General features: G+C 35.8%; 3 protein-coding genes across 10 annotated transcripts; 1 reads left to right on the forward strand and 2 right to left on the reverse strand.

Annotated features, from left to right (window-relative positions):
* Positions 1 to 2,352: 2,352 nt before the first annotated feature.
* LOC147276325 (expansin-like A2) lies at positions 2,353 to 5,521 on the reverse strand. Its single transcript, XM_086253828.1, has 5 exons — positions 4,335 to 5,521; positions 4,103 to 4,212; positions 3,828 to 4,006; positions 2,919 to 3,051; positions 2,353 to 2,812 (listed from the first exon to the last, which is right to left on the reverse strand). The coding sequence occupies exons 1-5, from the start codon at positions 4,444 to 4,446 to the stop codon at positions 2,570 to 2,572; spliced, it is 777 nt and encodes a 258-aa protein (XP_086109954.1). The 5' UTR covers positions 4,447 to 5,521; the 3' UTR covers positions 2,353 to 2,569.
* Positions 5,522 to 7,423: 1,902 nt separating this feature from the next.
* On the reverse strand, positions 7,424 to 15,019 carry EMB1030 (Alanyl-tRNA synthetase, class IIc). Of its 8 annotated transcripts, none has more exons than XR_015123876.1 (15): positions 14,855 to 15,019; positions 13,967 to 14,077; positions 13,658 to 13,866; positions 13,134 to 13,312; positions 12,594 to 12,672; positions 12,243 to 12,377; positions 11,984 to 12,133; positions 11,703 to 11,813; positions 10,685 to 11,602; positions 10,176 to 10,448; positions 9,365 to 9,574; positions 9,052 to 9,209; positions 8,240 to 8,681; positions 8,073 to 8,160; positions 7,424 to 7,866 (listed from the first exon to the last, which is right to left on the reverse strand). XR_015123876.1 is itself a non-coding variant. In XM_086254306.1 (13 exons), the coding sequence occupies exons 1-13, from the start codon at positions 14,988 to 14,990 to the stop codon at positions 8,345 to 8,347; spliced, it is 3,006 nt and encodes a 1,001-aa protein (XP_086110432.1). In that variant the 5' UTR covers positions 14,991 to 15,019; the 3' UTR covers positions 7,898 to 8,344. The 8 variants fall into 8 exon arrangements, 1 of the variants encoding a protein (XP_086110432.1); XR_015123878.1 differs by having other exon boundaries at positions 7,425 to 7,764; XR_015123874.1 differs by having other exon boundaries at positions 7,426 to 7,866; positions 8,073 to 8,681.
* A 3,728-nt stretch (positions 15,020 to 18,747) lies between these two features.
* On the forward strand, positions 18,748 to 22,317 carry LOC147276327 (lysine histidine transporter-like 8). The gene is made up of 5 exons (XM_086254078.1): positions 18,748 to 19,177; positions 19,289 to 19,425; positions 19,780 to 20,210; positions 20,840 to 20,971; positions 21,650 to 22,317. Exons 1-5 carry the CDS (start codon positions 18,795 to 18,797, stop codon positions 22,136 to 22,138), a joined length of 1,572 nt encoding a protein of 523 aa, XP_086110204.1. The 5' UTR covers positions 18,748 to 18,794; the 3' UTR covers positions 22,139 to 22,317.
* Positions 22,318 to 22,704: the final 387 nt, after the last annotated feature.

Consider the following 22,704-nt stretch of genomic DNA (forward strand, 5'->3'; position numbering starts at 1 on the left):
TAATTCTTTCCCTTTTAAAAGTCAAGGCTAATTGACTGCATTTTTTTTTTGGCCACTTAATTGACAGCATTGAAGCCATCGTTTTCAACAAACAACTGCGTTTTGCATCATCATTCACTGACTGTATACCACTAAGAAACATCTATTCATCATTCATTGACTGTATACCACTATGAAACGTCTATTCAAAGCTATTGGTTCCAGCAGCCTGAAAATGGAGAGAGAGAGAGAGAGAGCAGAAATCTGAATATTGTCCCTTAAGAAACACCCAACAAATTAATGATACAACCTAGCAAAACCCCAAATCATGTGCAGAAAATGAAACAAGGCTGCAGCCTTGAAGAAAGTCATCAAATATATGCACAATAGATGGTTGCAAAATAATAGAACTTTCATACTAACGTTCAAACTGATGTATATATTTACATATCTAATGTGTTTTATGGACAATAACTATTAAATCATCATTATCATCATCTAACCATACATTGCACATTAAGCTCCATCATAATACAAGACCACAAGAAAAAGGGTATTAGCAACCATAACCTTTAAAAGTTCATCACAATTGGTAAATAGAATTCATTACCTAAAACATACTTGTGTGTCTATCCCGGGTTCATATCAAACACATATGGGCCAAGTGACAGACACTTAGTAAATTGTTTGACAGACAGTTACTTGAGCCATAAGGAAACCACTACGACCAAGCATGCTACTTAACCAAAAGCATAAATAAGAAAACCACCACCTAAGGTCCTAAGTACTACTTATATTAACATAATCATTCATGTCAAAGATGCAGCTGCTGAATGCTCAGAGAAAATGACATCACCAGGCGCCGTGGAGCAGGCTTTTGAGGTCCCCGGCCACCTTCCTGCAGGGCCTGCACCACCTGCATTGGGGAAGAAGAGTTGGTCAATTTCTTTTCCGAATCATCATAAACTTGATCATCAGCAGCAGATCGAAGGAATCTCTCTTGCATAAGAAGCATCCTCCACATAATGTATGTTGGTCTGCAGACGGGAATTGAACACATCTAGATGAATAAGCTCAGCTTTGAAGTTGGATCCAGACAGTACATTAATCCTGCAACATTGGGCTGGCCGGTGCCAGGATTAATAAAAAAACTCTTTGACAAGCCAAAAATTCAGCAGCACAACTCATGATTTAAATGGAAATTAAAAAGAGTCCACACCCAGAATCATGTTCATGTTTGAATTCACCTTCACAGTTCACACAAACGGACTATTCTATAGAGCAAGAAATGCGAATTGATTGATTAGCTTTGGTTTGGGGGAAATTGCTAATCGAGCCAGGATTTTATCATAATGGGGGCGTGCTAAACAAAGTTGAAAATGTAATTTTCATTCAACAATACCAACAAACCCAATCAAATTCAAAACACCATAAATACAACTAAACAAGTTAAACAGCAGCCGAAGAAATTCCATGACCAGGAAATATTATTAATTATCATCCAATAGGAAATTTTTTTGGCTGCAAGAAATGCCATGAGTCCATGACAATGTAAGATATATTATTTATTATCATTTCTCCATATTCACAAATGTAATTTGCATGTTTGCAAGGGGTCTATGCTTTTGTTTGAAACACAAGTAAGAGAGGAGAGAATGGAGAGATACAGGCCTCTTTCTTTGATCACATATATGATCATATATGATCCCTAAGGATCCTAACCCTAAGCTGGGAACCATTTCCGTACCGTCAACTCTTTCTTTTTGTTCAACTCTGTAAAGGCTGGCCACAGTCCACTACTCCAGTCCTGTGAAGGCCAGAACTGAGAGGCTATTTTGATACAGACTTGGGTTGGACCAATTTTTTCATCTTTAGCCCCTGCATTATTAGATTGAAACATGAAAACAAATCATATAGTCCAAGAGTATCAAGACCCATTGATCAGCACTCTTTAAATGACTTCTTCTTTGTCATATTTTGAGTTAACTCCAGAGTATTGAATTGTATTGAAATTGACATTGGTGTTTGAGCATTGGCTTTAGAATGAGATGTTAAACCGTGGACTGTAATAAATTGTTCAATTCTTACTAATAACAAGTTTATTGTCATATGTGCGCTGATTTCATTCTGCTTGGGTTTCAGTAAAAGGATTTTCAATGTGGACACTCAGTTTCCTTGAAATATCTTATAATTGCTTGTATCAATGAAAATTCTGCAGATTTTTTAATATTGCTAGTAGGATCAATTGGCCAATAATCTTTAAGAGAAGATTTCTTTGTAAGCATATAAAATTCAGGCCAACTGTAAATGAACCATAAAAGCATGCTCCCAATGAGCCCACCATAAGTACAATGGCCTATATATAACATGAACTTTACATGTTACATTACAAGTGAAGAGTTCAAGTAACAAATTTGAAAAAGTAATCCCTTGACATAAATAAATCTTTTCCAATTCATGCACCTATTTCCTTTTTTTCTTTTTTTTGGCCAGCACCTATTTCCTAATGTTTAAATTACAAATGAATTGATTTTAGTATATGTTGAATCAAATGTGTATGCAGAGAAGCAGCAACACCATCCTTGGCTCATTACCAACTCCCATCATCACAAGAAGAGCAACCGTCTTGTGCAATATCATTAATTTGAACCTTTGTGTCATATACCATCCCAGGCTTCCAGTTAGCTGGAAGCACATTCTGTGCCCAAATCCACTTCCCATCGAACCCCGCTGTCACCACAAACCTGAATTGTAGCGCACCAGCCAGAACCCTACTTGTGTCCCAGACTGCCCCATAATTTCGACTCATGAAACTCCAATTTGAAGAACCAACCTAAGAAGATCAAATGGCAAAAACATACACAATGTGAGTGAGAAGGGTTGGATAAAATCAAATAGGGCATGGATTTTTAATGGTAAATGTGAATATATGGGCTAACCTGAGCAACATCAATGGCTACTATTTCTGTCTGACCACCTTGGTATAGAATTTTGATTGCCAAGTAATGGGGCTTTTGGCTTGATTCTTCCACACGCAAGGCTAAGTTGTGGTTCTTGTATTCACATGGTACCCTATTCCATCCAAGGAAACAAAAAAATTCAGTGAGAATTAATGTTCTACAAAAAAATTATATGGTACCCTATTCCATATAATGCACATGCCACTTCATGCCCAAAGAAAGTAAATTTATTTTGTATGTTTTAGACCGTTGGTAGCATTAATGTGCTAGGTTTTTTGTCTGGAGGACCTATTATTCAAAAGTTGGTCCACAACTTAATGATTTTTTTTAGAACAATACTTGGGTCACCCCACTCCCCTAAATTCTGATTTCGGCAATTTCGACGCATAATCAGAACCGTTCACTTTTTAGATAATATATTAAAGATCATTTCTACAAAAAATCAATTCAATCGGAAATCGTTTGATTATATAACTGTGTTAATTAAATAGAAAAAATAGATGGTTCTCAATTAAAGAGTAATTTTTTTACCTAACCGTTGATTTTTTCTATTTAATTGACAACAGTTATATAACCAAACAATTTCCGATTGATTTGATTTTTTGCAGAGATGATCTTTAATATGTTATCTAAAAAGTGAACGGTTCCGATTATGCGCCGATATTGCCAAAATCAGAATTTGAGCGAGGTGGGGTGACTTTAAGGTACCTCCAAGGGGTGACCCAAGTATAGTTCTTTTTTTTTTATATGCTGAGTACCAAAAACAAAGAAAATAAAAAACACAATGAATTTCAGAAAATGCCAATTTGATCAACTGAAATTAAGGATGTTCTAAATTCAGCTGAAAATTAATGAAGTTTTTTAAGTAAAATTCTTGTATATGCTTACCTCTTATACTCCACGTCCACAATCCCATGTCTCAAAATGTCATGGCCCATACCCTTGTGAGCCATAGCCATGAAAGCTCTGCTGCTGAGAACAAAATCTGTTTGATTATTGTCATTGAGATCACTTAAAATGACTCTGGTCCCTTCTTTTGTACAAAGAGTTGAATTATTGCATCTTATCTGCCAAGACAGTCCAAATCAATACAATGTATGACATAGAAATTCAGCCAACAAATTAAAGAAGAAAATTTAAGTAAAGTGTATATTATATAGTACTTGGAAGCATGCACCACAACCAGCTCCATCTTTGTAAAGGGAAGGCACACCAGCTGCAAGGTGTCCACCACTAAATCCCAACGCCAAAGAACCATACCCACAAGCCCCAGCTGATTTAAATCCACAAAACAAGATTAACCCTCTTCATAATTCACAAAATCATCAACTGGGTCTTAATCAAACAGACAAATTAACAAAAGAGTAAAGAAATTGTGATTGATGATGATCTCACATGAAAGAGCAGAGGAGTTGGAGAAATAGGCTGCCTTGGTTTGTTGCACACAACGATCACAAGCAGCTGCAGATGAGATGAGAAAGAAGAGAATGCAAAGAAACAAAGCCATTTTGCTGATCAGAATTCAGAAAGTTATGACAAAAGGAAAAGAAAGCCATGGTGGTATATATAAAGTATAGGTTAGAGTTAGACAGAGGAGAGTGTGAAATACAGGTCAGCATGTGCTAAAAAAGATTGGACTTATTTTATGCATATGGGTTTGTTTGTTATGTGATTATGTGGGATATTGTGAGAAGACTCTCACAATTAGATAAGAATGAAAGAGACAGACAATTGCTGAGAAGGGTTGGTGCTGTTTAAACATGAGACTTGTGCTGCTGTGAATGCATTTATGTGTCATTCTGCAGTCGACATGTGGAAGGCTATGTTAGGGAGGGGACACATTTTTTGAATTTTTAAGACAAGTCTCATACTTTGAGAATTGGGGAAAAAAGACGGTATAGAAATATAAAAAAAATCTTTATGCATGTGTGTGTGCATATATGTATGTTACTTGCACCTGGAATTGCTTAGCATAGAGCTAGAACACATGCTTGAGGCACTTCATGTCGTTTTTCAATTTTTATTGGTTCTTTAATGGCGTTTTGGAGTGTCTTTTTGGTGGGGGTGGAGCGTCCAATGACCCAAATTAAGAAAGACAGAGAAGATTTTATCCAAAAGAAAAAAGGAAACAAAAGAACAGAAAGGACATTTTTTCCAAAGGAAAAAGTAAAAGAAAGTAAACAGAAGAACACAAAAAGGAAAGAACGTGTGAGATGATAAGTTTGGTGAATCTGATGAGTAAGTGGGAAGATAAGAACAAAATCTACCTAAGTCCCCACTTGTCCAGCAAGAATTGAATATTGACAAACCTAGCACAGCTAAGGAGCCTAAGGTGAACTAAACTATATGGCAAAGGAGACCTAATTGTTTTTGTAGATTCATTGCTTATATAGGTGATGGAAACTCAGAATTACATTATTCATCGGTCAGTGTTTTATATGTTCCCAAGTTTAATGGGTTTGCAGTAAAACCAACACAAATTTCAAAATTCTGAATTTTAATTAGTGTGGTAATTTTTCATTTATTCATATTTTAGACTGACCTTGAATTTCTTTTCAAATTTAACTAATGTGATAACACACACACACACAAAGGAATTAGAAGTGGTACAACCTAGCAAAATCCCAAACCATGTGAAGAAAATCAAGCAAAGCAGATTTCTTGGGAGTCTATTTGGACCATGTGGAGGATATCTCAGATGAAAGACATCACCTGTATAACAGATTGTTGCAAAACATTTAAACTTAGAATATATATGATTTAGTCCCCATTACATCTAAGTTGGTTGTCCATTAGACATTTAACCAAATCTCAAACAAATCCAAAAATAATTAATGAAATTAATTCTTGTTGTTTATGATGATGCAGCATTAGAAACTTGGTGACAACTTTGCTATCATTACATGAATGTAATACCCTGGTCCATGCTCATGTTCAAATTCTGCACAAAGCAATCAATCCACTATATATGATCTGTATTTTGAAGAGAATTCAATTTTGAAAGTGCAGGAATGAACATGCATATATTGTAGAAAACAAATTAGGTACCACAGTAACTAAAAAACACAAACAAAATAGGAATGAACATGTATGTAAGATGAGCTACAGATCTAGTCAGTGTCCCATGGACAGTCTAACAGCATTTTATGCTCTTTGGTTTTCCATTTCAATATCAAAACCACCCATATCTATGCTTACCTTACATTTTTCAGCCATTTCTCTTGCCATTAATTTCAACAGGAAACCCATATGTATCATACAAGAGAAATGCATCCTTGCCAGACAAGCAATTAGTCCCACTCTTTTTTGCACTTTGTACCATTTATTTGCTTTTTATGGTCTTTGAGTGTTGGCTTGGGTTTTGACTGAGAGCAGGAGATGAGGGGCCCACATAATAAGGGGAGGTAAAAGAAATTGTTACCGTCTCTCAACTTTCACTCTTTGTTTTGTTATTAAAATCCCTAACCCTAGGCCCTATTTACTTGGGGGTCAAGAAAGGAGAAGATCTTTTATTCGGGTTGTGCCAGATCAGCAATCTAACCGTCTAATGATTTGACATGCCAGTTTCTTACTTACTATAAATAAATGAAGTTTAAAGTGGGTTCATATATAAATAAATGACAAACTCCCACATGAGTTGAGATTTATAAAGTTATGTCTCTACCACTACTCTTTATTTTTTGCTTAAAACCTCTGTTGAACTTGACTTCAAATTTTAGAGATGCCACCTCCGCTTTGGCTTTTAGTCACAGTTGGATGTTTATAAGTTTAGGTCTTCCTGCGAAATCATTCTAGTTTGCTTGGATTTGATTTCTAAGAAAGTGATTAGAACTGAGAAACTCAAATTTCAGTTATTACTCTCGTCAATGGCAGGGGCCGCAGGGCCTTCCTTAATGGTTGCTTAATTAAATAATCGTTGCATCTCCTGCTGTACAGAAAAACTTTTCTGTCTGAATAATCTCTCCTCATATATGAGAGAGATCTTGAAGAGAAAATAAAAATATGGCAACCAAGGATTCAGTGGAATCATAAAAAAATAGAAGTGGCCCAAGCCAAAAATCACATTGCTTTTTTAATTTTTTAATTTTCCCAAGTCCTAAATTATCTTTTTTAATTTTTTTGAATCTTATAATAGACACATGACATTTTATAATAAAAAATTTAGTTAGGTCGGGACTCGGGAGATTAATAGCTAACTTACGAGAGAAGCCACGTCCGTCCAGTCACTCACTATTAACACGGTCAAGTAAGATAAAATCTTGTAATGAAGTGGATAATCACCTCTGTTATTTGCAACATCAATGGGAAAAGAAAATAAAACTTCGACAGAATGTTGCACATCGCTAATTTGTCTTTTTTAATTTTTTTGGAATTGGAAATGAATTTGTCTTTCCTTTAATCTTTTATTTTGGATAATTTTGTTAACGAAAATTTTGTTGCAAGGTCACCCCAACAATTGTAATTGTTGTTAATTTTCCTTTGTAATTAACTGCTTAACTAGTTTATTTCAGAAGCAGGTGTACCATTATTTACCCAATACTTTTATTTTAAGAAAATGGTCCCAAAAATGGGAGGAGGAAATCATACATATTTGTCCAATTGTCTTTAATTTAGCTTATGGAAGATAAGTAAACTTGGTAAAGATCTCATGTTAGGAGCTGGATTTACATTAGAGTTGCACTAGTTTATATTACCAGAAAGGTTATCTGCAGACTGTGCCACTTGGGGCCGTTAGCACCATCTCACCAAGTGTAATGTAAGCAAGATTGAGCTCATGCTTGTTTCCTTCATCTCTTGAGTTATCAACTATCATCCAAAAGCTCGACTGGGGAGACATGCAAATTATTTCAAATCTGATATCCTTAGACTTTTAAGAAACAATTCATAAACATGGCAAATTAGCTGCTTGATGGAGCATTGTCCAGTTCTGGAAAAGAAATCATTTTGGACACTTTAGATTTCAAATTCACCCAAACCAATATAAATTAATTTTAGCATGCAAGATAATATGCATGTGAAAGAGTATCAATACATTCTGCAGTAAAATAATTGACAGTTAATATGTAACTTCTGAAAACAAATTCCTATATGTACTCAGGGAAAGAATATGAGGTTTGAAAGATGTTTTAATACCTTCTCTTTGTGTCAACAGTATATCTGATTTGGTTTTCTTTTGACAACCTGCTCAGGGATCACATGACCAATTTGTTTCAGTTTTCCCCTTGCATACCAAAATAGATGTATTGTCTCAGCTCACTGCCATCTTGGTATGTGAAAGAAAATGTGTATCATAACCCTACCAGTTGTGAAGATAATATTCCTTTAGAGCCTTCGAAGGATCATTGTCCTATGTGATCCTGCAAGCCAACATGAGAAACTCTTGACATATGCAAGTATGAATGACTTCAACTTGCCTTTTCAGAGAGAAGTAGGACGATCTCAGACCGAGCTTTTTCAAGTGCCTTTGACAAATTCTCAGGCTTCCTGCCGCCTGCCTGAGCAAAGTTGGGCCTTCCACCCCCTCCTCCACCACACAACTTAGCTAAAGGCCCTATGAACTTCCCTGCCTGTATTCCCATCTGCACAACCCCTGGGGTGAATGCAGCAACCAAACTCACCTTCTCATCACCTGGACAAGAGCCCAGAATTACAGCTGCTGGATCTTCTAGTGTATCTATCAGATATTCAGCTGCTCGTTTTAGTGAATCAGCATCAGTATCATCCATGGACTCAACTAGTACCCTGTGACAGGATATTTTTTCCCAAAAGAGAAATCACATTAGAAAAAATTTTCAAGTACATTTTTTATAAAATGTATGTTCACTATTGCACTTAAGAAAATATAAGCAAACATTTCATGCCAGGAGGAGGGGAACTCAATTCTTTAGGCACGTACATGTTGGTGCATACAACAGACATAGGTTAAAATAGAAAAATAAGAGTTGTGCAAAATAGAAATAGAAATCAATTAGTACTTCCGAAAGACTATGAGATTACTTGGGCTATAAGGTGCATACTTCATTACATAAATCATAATTTTCTTATCTGCTGGTGGGGTTTATGCGATAAATAACGATATAGTTACATTAAAAATAAGGAAGCAAATAGTTACCTGACTTTTGTTGAAGTTCCCACAGATATTGCCTTGGTTTCCATAATTGATGCTTTGTAAATTGCTGCCTTTTCACGCAAAGTAGAAACTTCATTTCTTGTCATCCGTAACTCCTCTAAGAGATTTTCTACCCTGTTTGTTACTTCTTCGGCTTTCACCTGCACAAAGGCAACATTACACAATAGTGAAATCCTTGTTCCATTCACAAGGGAAGTATTAAGCACCAGACAGCACTCAAAAGTTGAAAAAGAAGCAGTACAGAGAAGTAGAGAAGATATCATCTCCTTTAACAAAGGAGTAAAAGAGAACATACTTTGAGGGTGGAACACAGCTGTTTCATATAATAATCTCTGCCATTGACATACTCAATAAAGGCTTCACCAGCCACAGCTTCTATACGCCTGATTCCAGATGCGATACCCTGTTCTGATATTATTTTGAAGCCACGTATTTCCGAAGTATTGCCCACATGGGTCCCACCACAGAGTTCCATGGATACACCAGGAACCTCTACAACACGTACCTACAACAGGTCATAGTTAAGTGAAGAACTCATCGACCAATTTAATTTTACATGTCAAATACTATGCAAATACAGAATCTCATTGAATGTTTCAAATAAATCTATTGTTACGGTAGAATGCCCTCTTAACTTTTGTTCAGGAATAAAAACCATATGGAAGGGATTATAATAACCATAGAAGAATAATTTAGTATATAAAGTCCAAAAGAAGTTATTAACCTTAAATTTGGATCAACAAAGACCGATAACATTCCCCTGAATTAAAGAGGAAAGAAAACTGAAACACCCTTCTCCTAAGTTCGTAACCACAAAGTTATTCTTCTAGTCCAAAGTCCTTGTTCTTGAAATGTCATTGGGCTCTTTGTTATACACACACACACACACACACACACACACATATACATACCGGTAAGACCAATCCAAGTTCTATGAAATGCAATTTGACAAGAAAAATGCGCCAAAGAAAATTGACTAGTTCTGACACTTTCTTAAAGTTAAAACACGTTGTTTATTGGATCAATAGAAGGTGTGAAGCACTAGTATTAGAGGCATAAAGCAGCAAAGTATACAGTAATTATCATAATACCAAAGACATTCATACCTCTTCACCATATTTTTCTCCAAACATTGCGATAGCCCCTGCTCCTTTTGCATCGGCAAGTGGCATCACTTTAGTTTGAAGCAGTGTTGCATCCCCAATCCAACTATTAACCAGTCTTTCAATTTCTGCAAGCTCACTGTCAGTAACTGGTCGGTGGAAGTTGAAATCAAATCTTAGACGGTCAAAAGCCACCAACGAGCCAGCTTGTGATGTTTCCTGACCTATAACTTTCTTAAGTGCAGATTGCAGCAAATGAGTAGCAGTGTGATGAACCTGTAGAGTACCAGAGAGGGATCAGTTGGCAAGCTAAAACAATATTGATAAAACATATTGTAATTGATAAGTGAATATCATTTAATAGATCCATATATTTTGACTTTTCTAGTTTGCAATTAATTCAGCTTGAATGCAAGCATGAATAAATAGATATAGCACCTATAGTCTTGAAGATTGTGTTAACTTCATTATTTTGGAGTAGAGAAAAGCTAATCCCGCATTTATGTCTGTACCTTAGCCCGCTGCCTTAGTTTTGCATCCACCGCTGCTTCCACTTCTCTTCCAACCTCTAGAGCTCCCTCTCTGATTGTGCCCTTATGAACAAATATGTTACCCAAAGATTTTTGGACATCTTTTATCTCTATAACAGCCTTATGTTGGCTTTCACCATCTGGAATATATAAAAATCCATGATCTGCAATTTGACCACCTGATTCTGCATAAAATGGAGTCCTGTTCAATAATACTTCTACATCACTTCCTTCAGAAACCTGTATTACTGAGTTCCCATTCACTATAAGACTTTCAACCACTGCTCTTGCAGAAAGGGTTTCATATCCAAGAAATTCGGTGTCTGGAACATTTTCTGTAAGATGTGCACTATCTCCCATGGAAAGTTTAACAGCATTGTGTGCAGCCTGAGATTGATGCCTTTGGTTTTCCATTTCAATATCAAAACCATTCATATCTATGCTTACACCACGTTCTTCAGCCACTTCTGTTGTTATTTCGACAGGAAATCCATATGTATCATACAAAAGAAATGCATCTTTGCCGGACAAGCAAGGTATAGTCCCACTTTTTCTTGCACTTAGTAATGCCTCAACTAGCATTTGGTCAAGCAATTTTTCTCCTCTCTCCAATGTCTGAACAAATTTAAGTTCTTCCCTTTTCAACTCCTCAAGAATCCGGGGTGTTCTATCTTTTAAATCTGGATTGATTTGGGTGCTCAACTCTATTACTTTACCTGCAATGGCCGGTAAAAATGCCCCTTCAGGGTTTCCCTGACCATCCCCCTTTATACCAAGCAACCTACCAGCACGAACAGCCCTTCTAATAAGCCGCCGAACAACATAGCCTCTCCCAATATTTGATGGAACAACGCCATCTGATATGAGATATACAATTGCACGCAAATGATCTCCTATAATCTGAAATAAATACTTACATGAGTAATCCTCATTTGCTTTGAGAAGCAATGTGTTTGTTGAAAGACATATTTAACAGAAATGGCAGTTTAGGAGGCCATACTTTGAGGTTCAATTTTGAATGATCGTCAGCTAGGCTATATGATACATTTGCCAATTCTGAGGTCTTTTCTATAATTGGATAGATCAAGTCAGTTTCATAGTTGTTTGAAACCTGCAGGAAAAGCATGACATAATTCAAAATTCTACAACAAATTGATATGATACTGGTGTTGCAATGAATGTATGGTATGGTTAACAACAAGCTCTGTTAGTTTTCTTGTGGAAGCACAAATTTTGCTATTTATATTCAATATCTTGTAAAACTGACAAATCAATTCATACCTTCTGAAGGATGCGAGCCATACGCTCAAGGCCAAGACCAGTGTCTATGTTCTTCTGATTTAAGGGCTCAAGTGAACCATCATCCTTTTTGTTGAATTCCATAAAAACTAAATTGTAAAACTCTATAAACCTGGTATCATCACTGAGATCCTGAAAATTAATTCATCCAAAATGTAATAAAAGCAAAAAGCACCACAATAAAGTAGTTCAGTATTTAAACAGTTCCCTCCAAAGGAAAATTTAAAAAACAAATACATACAGCATCTGAATATCCCCTCTCAGGATGGAAATCGTAATAAATCTCAGAGCATGGACCGCATGGACCAGTAACTCCACTAGTCCAAAAGTTGTCATCTTCACCCATTCTCTTTATACGCTCAACAGGAACACCCACCTGAAGCAAAAAGCACGTTGAAAAAGTTTGCACAACAGAGACAGCACTATGTTAAATTATGCTCTTACAAAGTTTTAATGTAACTTCAGTTACATAAAACTAAGGAGACTTTTAAACAGTTAGTAGATGCAAGAAACATAAAGTCTCGTATGATGCTTGAGACTGACACTAAGAGCATATTGAAAGGACAAAGAAAGATGTTACTTTTTTGCTAACCTCATCATGCCATATTTCAAAGGCTTCATTGTCATCTTCAAAGACACTAATCCATAATCTGTCCGCTGGCAATCCAAATCTGAAAGGAAAAACAGGTTTGCAGATAAAAAAATTTCATCTAAAGCTGGAGAATAGATCAATAAAAAGATAAGTAATATTAAGATTAATAAATACATGAAAAGATGCACAATCATGAAATAATAAAAGTATAAGTGAAGTCCAGAAGAATACTATGGGAAAAAAAGGGACAAATTTACAGTTTCATATGAGACTGGGCTTTTCTAATAGAACATAAGTTCCCTGGCCTTACTCAAAAAAGAAACATCTTCTTCATTTCTTTAACAAGAAATTCCGATAAGATTTTTTGGAGTTGAGTATGCAAAAAGACCATGGATGTCATATCTATATAATGAATTAGGTGAGGATATTTTGGCTAACTACTATGTATAGAATGATTTTGCTGATAAGAAATGTGGTCATGCACCAGAATATATAAATTCACATTAATGATCCATAAAAAACATTAAAATTCTTGCATACTCTACAGTTGAAAGCTCCCATGCCCATTGGATTGCTTCCTTCTTGAAGTAATCTCCAAAACTGAAGTTTCCAAGCATTTCAAAGAATGTATGATGTCGAGCTGTTCGACCTACATTCTCCACATCATTTGTACGTATGCACCTTTGAGCAGTTGTAGCACGAGGTACTTGTTTGGGGACCTGACAGAATCTGCTAGCACCATTAGATAATCTAGAGATTTTCTTTGAAAATGTAAAGAAAGCAACAAGTTCAAAATATGAAACTAAAACAAATGCCACACAACAGAAAAGTAAAATAAGCTGAAAAGAGAGATTGTATTGTATACATTATAGTAGTTTCTAAATACTGATCATGATGCCACTAAAAACGTATTTTGCATGTGAAAATATACAACAATAAAATAGTAAAGATGGCTACAAGGTAATTACTTTCTGAAGAACTTTACGTTCAAAGATGACTTTGTTATGATTTTAATGGATACAATAACAATCTCATGTCAGGTTTCTAGAAAGTCTGTGTCATACCTGACCAAGGAATATAGGCTTAAATTGAAGCATTCCGGCAATCGTTAGTAGAACTGTGGGATCATCTGGGACAAGAGAAGCACTTGGAAGAATCTTGTGACCACGAGAAGCATAAAAATCAAGAAATCGATGGCGTATGGAATCCCCACTCACAGGGAGATCTTTGGACTTATCCTCCACCAATTCATCAGTGCCAGACTGTACAGATGCTGAGAAGTAATGCAGTACAAGTAAAATCCTATGAAAACAAAAGCTAAAAAATAATCAATATACTCTTAAACCAAAATTCATACAATTAGCCACAGAAACCTGATGTACTTCTAGTGCTAAGCTGCATGCTCCGCACTTGTTTAACAACACAATGCCTGCAGGGAAAGATATTGGGAGAAAAGAGTGCTACGGTTGTAGCGGTAATAAAGCCTGAAAAATCAAAAAAAAAAAAAATCAATGTTCAGGAACTAGTGACTCAACATGAAGAACTTAACATAAAGTACTCAATCAAATCGACGTCATCCAAAGAAACAAATGAAGTTAGTGAAACTTAGAACGACCATGAATTATGTGATGCAGCAAGAAGGTTTACTTGAGCACCGGATACAAGTCAAAACTCTCATTATTTTTCGGTGCTCGTGAGTTTTCACATTATAGAATGACAAGAATTGTTTCATTTTACAACATTCAGGCCTATATAAAGGCTCAATAAGATGTAATGTGCTGGTAATAACATACTTAAGCTAAGCCTTATCATATTGGGACTCAAATCCAAATATTAAACCCTGAAACCAAAATGTCCTGAAAAAACAATGGTTGACACAAGTTTATGATGAAGAGCTAATTTGGGCCTGTGAAACACCCTAGAACATCACTGATTAGGGGGTTTAACCCAATACGAAGATTTCAATAGAAATAAATTTAGCAGGTGCAAAAGAATTTTTACTTCAAATGGTGAAATTTAGTGATTTAGAGGTTCAATCTCAAAAGACAATCTTGGACCAGAAAAATAAAAAACAAAATAAATAAATAATCCTAGCAAAGGAGCTTATAGCACCACAGACCAAACTAAGAATAAGGAATTCACATTTGGCATGAAATGGGTTTTCTTCAAACAACTAAATCATAACTCAAAGCTTAGTAATTTTGCTCTTAAAGCTCTGAGTTGGAAGCAAAAGAATAAAACAGAGTTGGAGAAGAAAGTACCAGTGGAAAGGGCCAATTTGCGATTTGGGTAAATTGGGAATGTTGATTTGGGCAATAAACTTGAAGTGAGAAGTGGAATGAGAGCTTTCCCGCCATGGCTACCGTGTAAGGACTGTGGAAGCTTCAAGCTTTCCATGGCTGTCTCTCTAAATAGATGTGGTTGTGTAGTGACTAGTGAGTGAGTTTCAAATGGGCGTTTATATACGTTGGAGAGAAGGGAGAGGATAAGCCTTTTATCATTGAGGTCCACGTATTAACTATTAAAGAGCTTTTTGATGTTTTGAAGAGTGAGGACCCTTATTGATTCTTTGGGCCGGGGAGCCCATAGTCCCTAATATGGGCTTGGGGGGAGTCCAAAGTCCAGCAATCAAGATCCAAACCCAAAGTATAATAGGCCAGCCAACAAATAGCTGAAGCCCATGTTTGACACATCACTTCCAAGGCGTGCGTTGATGCGGACCAATATTACATGTAAAAAATGTTTTCAATAGAGCCGACTTTGAACAAAACTAAATGAATAAAAATGCACAAACAGAATAATTTCTTTTTAACTATACAATATCTTATAAAAACACCTGCAAAATTTTGAAGTGGTTTGTAAATTAGTGATGGGAACAGTCAATTAATAGTGATATGAGTGTAAATAATTAACCAAAAAGAAATGATATGAGTGTATATATATATATATATATATATATATGAGAGAGTCATCACATAATGAACAAAAGAAGGTTTGGTATCTTAATAGAGTGTAATTGTTTTTTCAAACAAAAGAAGTTGAGTGGAGGTGGACGCCCCCTGTGAGCCTCAAGCAGTTCGATCTGTCCGTATTATATAATACTTGAACATTATTGTATAAAAATTAAAATTGTTCATAACCAAATATATTCGTTTAGAGAGTTAAAAAAAAATATAAGGACTTGTTTGGTACGTTAGACTACTTAATTTGCCGGATTGGACTGGATTTCTTCACGTTATAATCAGATTCATGTGCTGGTAAAACTACTTTATCAATCATCACATTATAATGAGAAGATGGTGCATGCTAAAAATATTAATTGATGATTAATTTCTTGTAGATGTTTACTTCCTTATTCTAATTCCGAAGAAGTAGGGTCAAACTCATCAGACTCCTCCTTTCACAACTCACAGACTCGATCACAACATATAGTCATATACAATTAGCTAGCTAGATAGGTTGGCCTCCTACCATCGCCTAAACACTCAAAGCCCGTGGATGCACGTCGTTGTCTGAAGCATGTCATCAAGCATATTGCATGTATTATAAACTTGCTGCTTATATATATTAAGCCTGCAACTAGCACTAGTATATATATTATTCCCTAATGATCACCAATTAATTGACCACTTGCACTACTACTAACAATAATTAACAATTAATTAAATAAACAATGTTTTGTGTGGGCTATTCTACATGTGTCGTATTCATTTATGAGTGGTACTCATCACAAGCTAGCCGGCAATGTATAACTTCTTTTGATGTCTTGCGTGACCTGATTTTTAAAAATTATAGCAAGATTTGTTACATGTATGGAAGCTGAAAAATGAAAACGAATGAGAAAGCCATTGAATTCAACAGTTTGACTGTAACTTCAATCTATTTTTAGGTCTGACTTACTCTTGATTTGTCACCTTTAACCTATAATTGTATGTCTTCAGTATCAATGTATTATATGAAATCTGAGAGAAATGAAGGTAATAGGCTTGGCACACATATAGCATGTATGACAGCATGACACAATGATGACACTTAAGGGGGTTAATTGGCTTTGAAAGGAATAGTCTAAGATTTAATTGACAACATTTATATAACCAAATGATTTCTGATTGATTTGATTTTTTGTATAAATAATCTTTAATAGGCTATCTAAAAAGTGAATGGTTCTCATCATACACTGACATTGCCGAAATCAAAATTTAGAGGGGTAGGGTGACCCCAAGGTCACCCCATTACTGTCCTTGAATTAATAGGTGGCATGTTGATCATCTCACTTCTATTCAATATATATATATATATATTTATGGATATGGATGTACGTTACCATATATAATGAGTTTTAACTTGCATTGACAATTGCAAGAAAGGGAAAGAAATTAAGACATAAATTAAGTATTAATTCATTTGAATAGGTAGCACATGAATTAGCTAGAGATCGATCGAGGTGGTTAATTATAATTCCATCAACTCTCTGGGACCGGTATAGGACGTTGAGCAGACTGTTTAATTTGGAACTTAGTTGAGGAGCTAGGAGCTACATCATGTACTGTACGTTGGTCTTATTCACGTTAGCAAACCTAACTAATATATGTGATGTGGATTCGACCATTTTTCTTAGTTATCTTTTCCTACACCTACATGCAGAAAATGACACACAAGAAAATAACTAAGCAATACACAAGAGACAAAAACTTAACTGGCCTGTGCGTGTGTATGCTCTGATTAATTACTAGCTAATTTTTTTGGGTCTTCCTATATTTGAATATCATTTTTATGCATATACGAATAAACCAATTGATACATCACTTTTATAAAGAAAAATATCTAGATATAACGAGTTTATACAATGTTATTGATTACTCTCATAATAAGTGATCATACACATCACCACTAAGAATTGAGATGTTGTGAGAGAGAAATGAATTGAAGTTTCTATCCGAACTCTCCAACGTACGAGGATATATCAAATTGATTTAGCAAACCTTCAAAAAAAAAAAAAAAAAAAACTTATTTCTTATCCACCTTGAGACACCCATTATACCTAAGAATTTTTTTAGGGCGAAATGCCTCTCAATACTATGCACCCCTCTCGATCCCACTTTATTTCCTATTGATCATATTTTTTGATCTTATAATATTAGAGTGACACCAAAACAACTACCACTAGCTCTCGCCTAATTCATGGATTGGGTGATCTCAAATGCATGCCTTGGTCTCCTTAATTATCATCATCCTCCCATATATGCTATATGTCCTTAATGTTTTTATGAGTGGAATTGTATAGAACTAATACATTAATGCATGTCGTCTTGTGTACTAAAGTCATTCTTTAGACAAGACTATATATTTAACTGTCTTTGTATAATTAGTGTCTTCAATTTGAAAACATAACAGCTAGCTAGAGATCACAACTATACCTTATCATCAGGACACAGATCGAGTAGATAATACGACATTAGGCCAGATTAATAAACTATAAAGTTTGTCTTTTTTTTGCTTAATAAAGTTTGGTACGTTGGATTCCTTAGATTCTCTTAATTCTATATGGCCATTTGTCCATATATGAAGGCCCTTATATATATGTATATTATTCATCTATACCAATAATTTGGATCCTTATGGCTAGCTTACTCTTACCAAGGGCCAGGGCTAGCTTTAGTGCCTTGTTCCAAGTCAACTAATTCCAATAAATCATTACCCAAACAAATGAAAAATGGACCTAGTCCAAGGTCAAGAATAAAAAGGGATAAGGCCAAACTTAATTCTGATGAACAAGTCTAGCTACCCTTATGTTCATATCATGTTGATCCAAACATAGTTTAAGACAGCTCGATCGTAATGATCAAACAGTGAAATAATGAAATATACCTACTAATAAATAAACTACGGCTGCCATTAATTAGTTTGAATAACAAGATGGGTACTATATATATAAATATTTTTCCATCTTTTTCAATGCATCAACAATGATTAGTACCCAACTATAAATTCAATTGGGTCAGAAAACTTGTACTGAATTCTATTCAACCCCTTTGAAGATATATAGTACCAAAATTAATTTATCCAATGATTTTATTGCATAGATGGTCTATATATATAGAGTGATATCATGCATAGACAGTTAATTAATGTAAGTGGCTAGCTGGTGCTTTTGAATAAGGGAGAGCTAGAAGAGAGCTAGCTAGACAGAAATAACAAACAATGGCTGAAGCTGATGAAATAACCGCTGCCCCAATAACACCGCGGCCGCCTCCCACAGCTGCTCCTCCCGCGCAGTTTCATTCTGCATCCATGACTCGGGCACCGCTGCTGATCCCACCCCGCGGCGGTGTTGACCAGATAGAAATAAAGGCCAAAACCCCAAAATCCTTAACCCCAAGGTCTCGTACTCCGCGCTTCATTACTCCGATAGGGAGCCCCATTAGGAGGGCTCTTCACCTCACAAGGCTTGACCCTGAAGATGCTTGGCTTCCCATCACCGAGTCCAGAAATGGCAACGCTTACTATGCTGCCTTCCACACTCTTTGTTCTGGGATTGGAATTCAAGCCCTTGTGCTTCCTGTTGCTTTCACCATTCTTGGGTGGTAAGTCACTCATTCATATCTTCTTGTTGATCGATCATCATGTGCATATATGCATGGTTCTATATATAATTTAATTAATTAATGGTACTAATTATGTTTTGGTTACTGCAGGACATGGGGCATTATATGCATGACTTTGGCATTCATATGGCAACTTTACACTTTATACTTGCTGGTCCAGCTTCATGAATCTGAAGAAACAGGCCTACGCTATTGCAGATACATTCAACTTTGCAATGCAAGTTTTGGTAAGCTCATTTGACATGTTTGAGCCAAATAGAGAGCCAGTTTGGGAGTGCTTCTATATATACAAAGAGTTTTTACTCAATAACGCTTTTATATAAGCACATACCTACAAAATTTTCTTAAAAACCTAAGCAGTTCTTTCATATTGATCCACTCGAAGTAAGTACTTCCTAAAGAAGCAACTTATGAGAAAATGGCAAAAAACGCTTTTGGCACTTTCAAAAATACTTCCAAACAGACCTTAAAGTTACGAAATGTGACAAAATAGAAGGCAATTTGGAAGTAACTTTTTCCTCAAGTAACTTTTTCCCTAATTTTATGAATCTGAATCATCTACTTGTTTTTTCTCTGATTAGGTGAGAGGCTATCGAAGTTCTTAGCCTTGTTCCCAATCTTGTACCTATCGGGAGGCACATGCGTGGCTCTGATAGTCCTCGGAGGGGCGACATCAAAGATGTTCTTCCAGATTGTGTGCAGCAGTACTACGTGCACTGCCAAGACATTGACGCCGGCGGAGTGGTACTTGGTGTTTACATGTGCGGCCGTGATTCTGTCTCAGCTGCCCAACTTGAACTCCATTGCTGGGGTGTCTCTGGTTGGTGCTATCACGGCCGTTGGCTACTGCACACTCATATGGGTTCTGTCTGTTGATAAGGGTAGACTTCCTGGTGTGTCCTACGACCCCTTGAAAGCCAGCAAGCCATTTATTCACTTTTTCGATGTTCTAAATGCACTTGGAATGATAGCTTTCGCCTTCAGAGGCCACAACCTTATACTTGAGATACAGGTATGTTAATTAATCTCACAATTACAAAGTATATATATAAATCTTGTTGATTAATTAATATTACCCAAATAATTAACCTTTAATTTTCTTTCAATAAGGAAAATCATTTAGAACCCAACTCTTTTTCAAGCCTCTTATATATGAAGTAGTGATTTGGTGTTTATATCTAAAACGGTGTCGTTTGGAGTTTAATAATTACCTATGAATTGGGTTCATAGCATCTTCCTTCACTTTAATAAATTAGAACCTTGCATGTCAAACTAGTGGGTCTTTTTAATTTCTTTCTTCCAAATAATAGTGTACGCATCCATGTGAATAATTATTTAAGTGGTCATTATCTTCCTTATAAGTTATATATCCTTCTTATGTGGTGCCGACCAAGTCTTTGTTTGCAAGACAGATGAAACCTCAACATATGTTTAATTTTTAATTAAGCAAAAGGAAGAGGGTACACCGTACACCAAAAAAAAATTAAGAAAAAAAAAAGAGTTGACTATCTACTAATGATCATATGTGTTATGTTGACCCTTGAGCCAATTATATGATGTTGAAGTTGCAACTTTAATGGAAGACTTCTGACTTTTAAGTTATCCTCTAATTGGGGTTAATGTAATTTTGTTTGATTACAGGCTACAATGCCGTCCAGTGAAAAGCATCCATCACGCGTGCCAATGTGGAGAGGTGTCAAATTTTCATACACACTCATAGCAATGTGCATTTTCCCCCTTGCAATAGGAGGCTATTGGGCATACGGTTCCAAGGTAACCATATTTCATATATCAACTTCATTTGAAAATGAACTGTTTGGAATACGAAAATTTTCTGTTGCAACTTGCAAGAATATATAAATATATTATATTCTCAAATTATCTTTTTTTGGGTGCTCATTATATTTTCAAATTATCAATTGGCTTTATATCGCCAAACTATACCTATGCAACACTTTACCTTTAAAACTCATTTTGACCCTAAATTGAGGCTCGTGGTTTAAAATGTTCCATTTTGTCAGGTCTATGATTTGTAACTAGTCAAATTGATGCACCCATCAAAATTTTGACTAACAAAAAAGATAATAAATTTGACTAAATTGGGTAAATTTAAAACATGACATAATTTTGGAGGTCAAAATTTTGACTAACAAAAAAGATGATAAACTTGATCGAATTGGATAAATTTAAAACATGACGTAATTTAAGAGGTAAAGTGAGTCAAAATGAGTTCAAGAGAAAAAGTAAAACACACATTTCAAGGGGCATATATAGACATAATTAAAGTAATAAACCTTATCAAATTAGACCATTGAATTATATATACAATTTTATTTGCGTGTATGGTTTAAATTAATACGTACACGAGAACATATATAACATACTAGATATTTGACAAGAGAAGAGAAGAGTAGTTAGGATGATACTAGCTAATACATTTTTGGTTGACAGATACCAGAACAAGGGGGAATGTTTGCAGCATTGTTTACCTTCCACTCGCGTGACACCTCCCAATTCGTCCTAGGACTAGGGTGTTTGTTTGTGATAGTCAATGCCTTGGCCTCCTTCCAAATCTATGGCATGCCCATGTTCGATGAGATGGAGTCCCATTACACCAGGAGGTTTAAGAAGGCAGCTCCATGGTGGCTCAGGGCCATTATGAGAGCTATGTTCACTTATGGCTGCTACTTCATAGCTGTGGCCATCCCCTTCCTGGGAAGCATTGCTGGTCTGATAGGAGGGATTGCACTGCCAGTGACTTTGGCCTATCCATGTTTCATGTGGATCAAGATGAAGAAACCCAAGAAGTACAGCCCAAGCTGGTGGGTCAATTGGGTACTTGGGGTTGTGGGAATGATTCTAAGTGTAATGTTGATTGCTGCTGGTGTGTATGTTGTGATTCAGACTGGTATTAAGGTGAGCTTCTTCAAGCCTACGTGATTGAAAAGCAATGTCAAGGGGGGTGAAGTTCATGTTGTGTCCAAAACTGTATTGTTTGTAGTACTTAAGCCAAAAGCCCAAGTAGCTAACTAGCATGCATGTACTTTTGGTTTTGATGTGTTTAAAGAGAGGAATTGATATTATAGTGAAATGTTTCCATCGTCAAAGAAAATGCACTTTTGAAAAGTTCAACAAGGAAAACTATATAGTAGCAACTGATCTATGACGCCATATAAACAACTTTTTTTAACTCTTACATAGATGTATTTTACTTTTCTAACTATAGAATTTAGATTTGGGAATTATTTTCGTATGATATACGAATTCCTACTATAGATAAAACAGTTGAATTAATCAGCAAATTATGCCATCTAGCATTTCAAGTTAATATTCAAGAGAAACAAAACAAGACCCAAAAGCAAAGATTCAAATCAATCTTCTCATGGGCTCATGGTCCATCATACTTCCTTAATTGGGCCTCCTCCTCAAAATTGGATTGTTTGGTTTCACCAAACTCTAATAAATCACTTCCAATTTTCCCAATCCAACAAAACTACACCGTTTCT

The sequence above is a fragment of the Dryas octopetala genome, chromosome 8 (assembly GCF_963921425.1).
Source record: "Dryas octopetala chromosome 8, drDryOcto1.1, whole genome shotgun sequence".
Classification (NCBI taxonomy): domain Eukaryota; kingdom Viridiplantae; phylum Streptophyta; class Magnoliopsida; order Rosales; family Rosaceae; genus Dryas; species Dryas octopetala.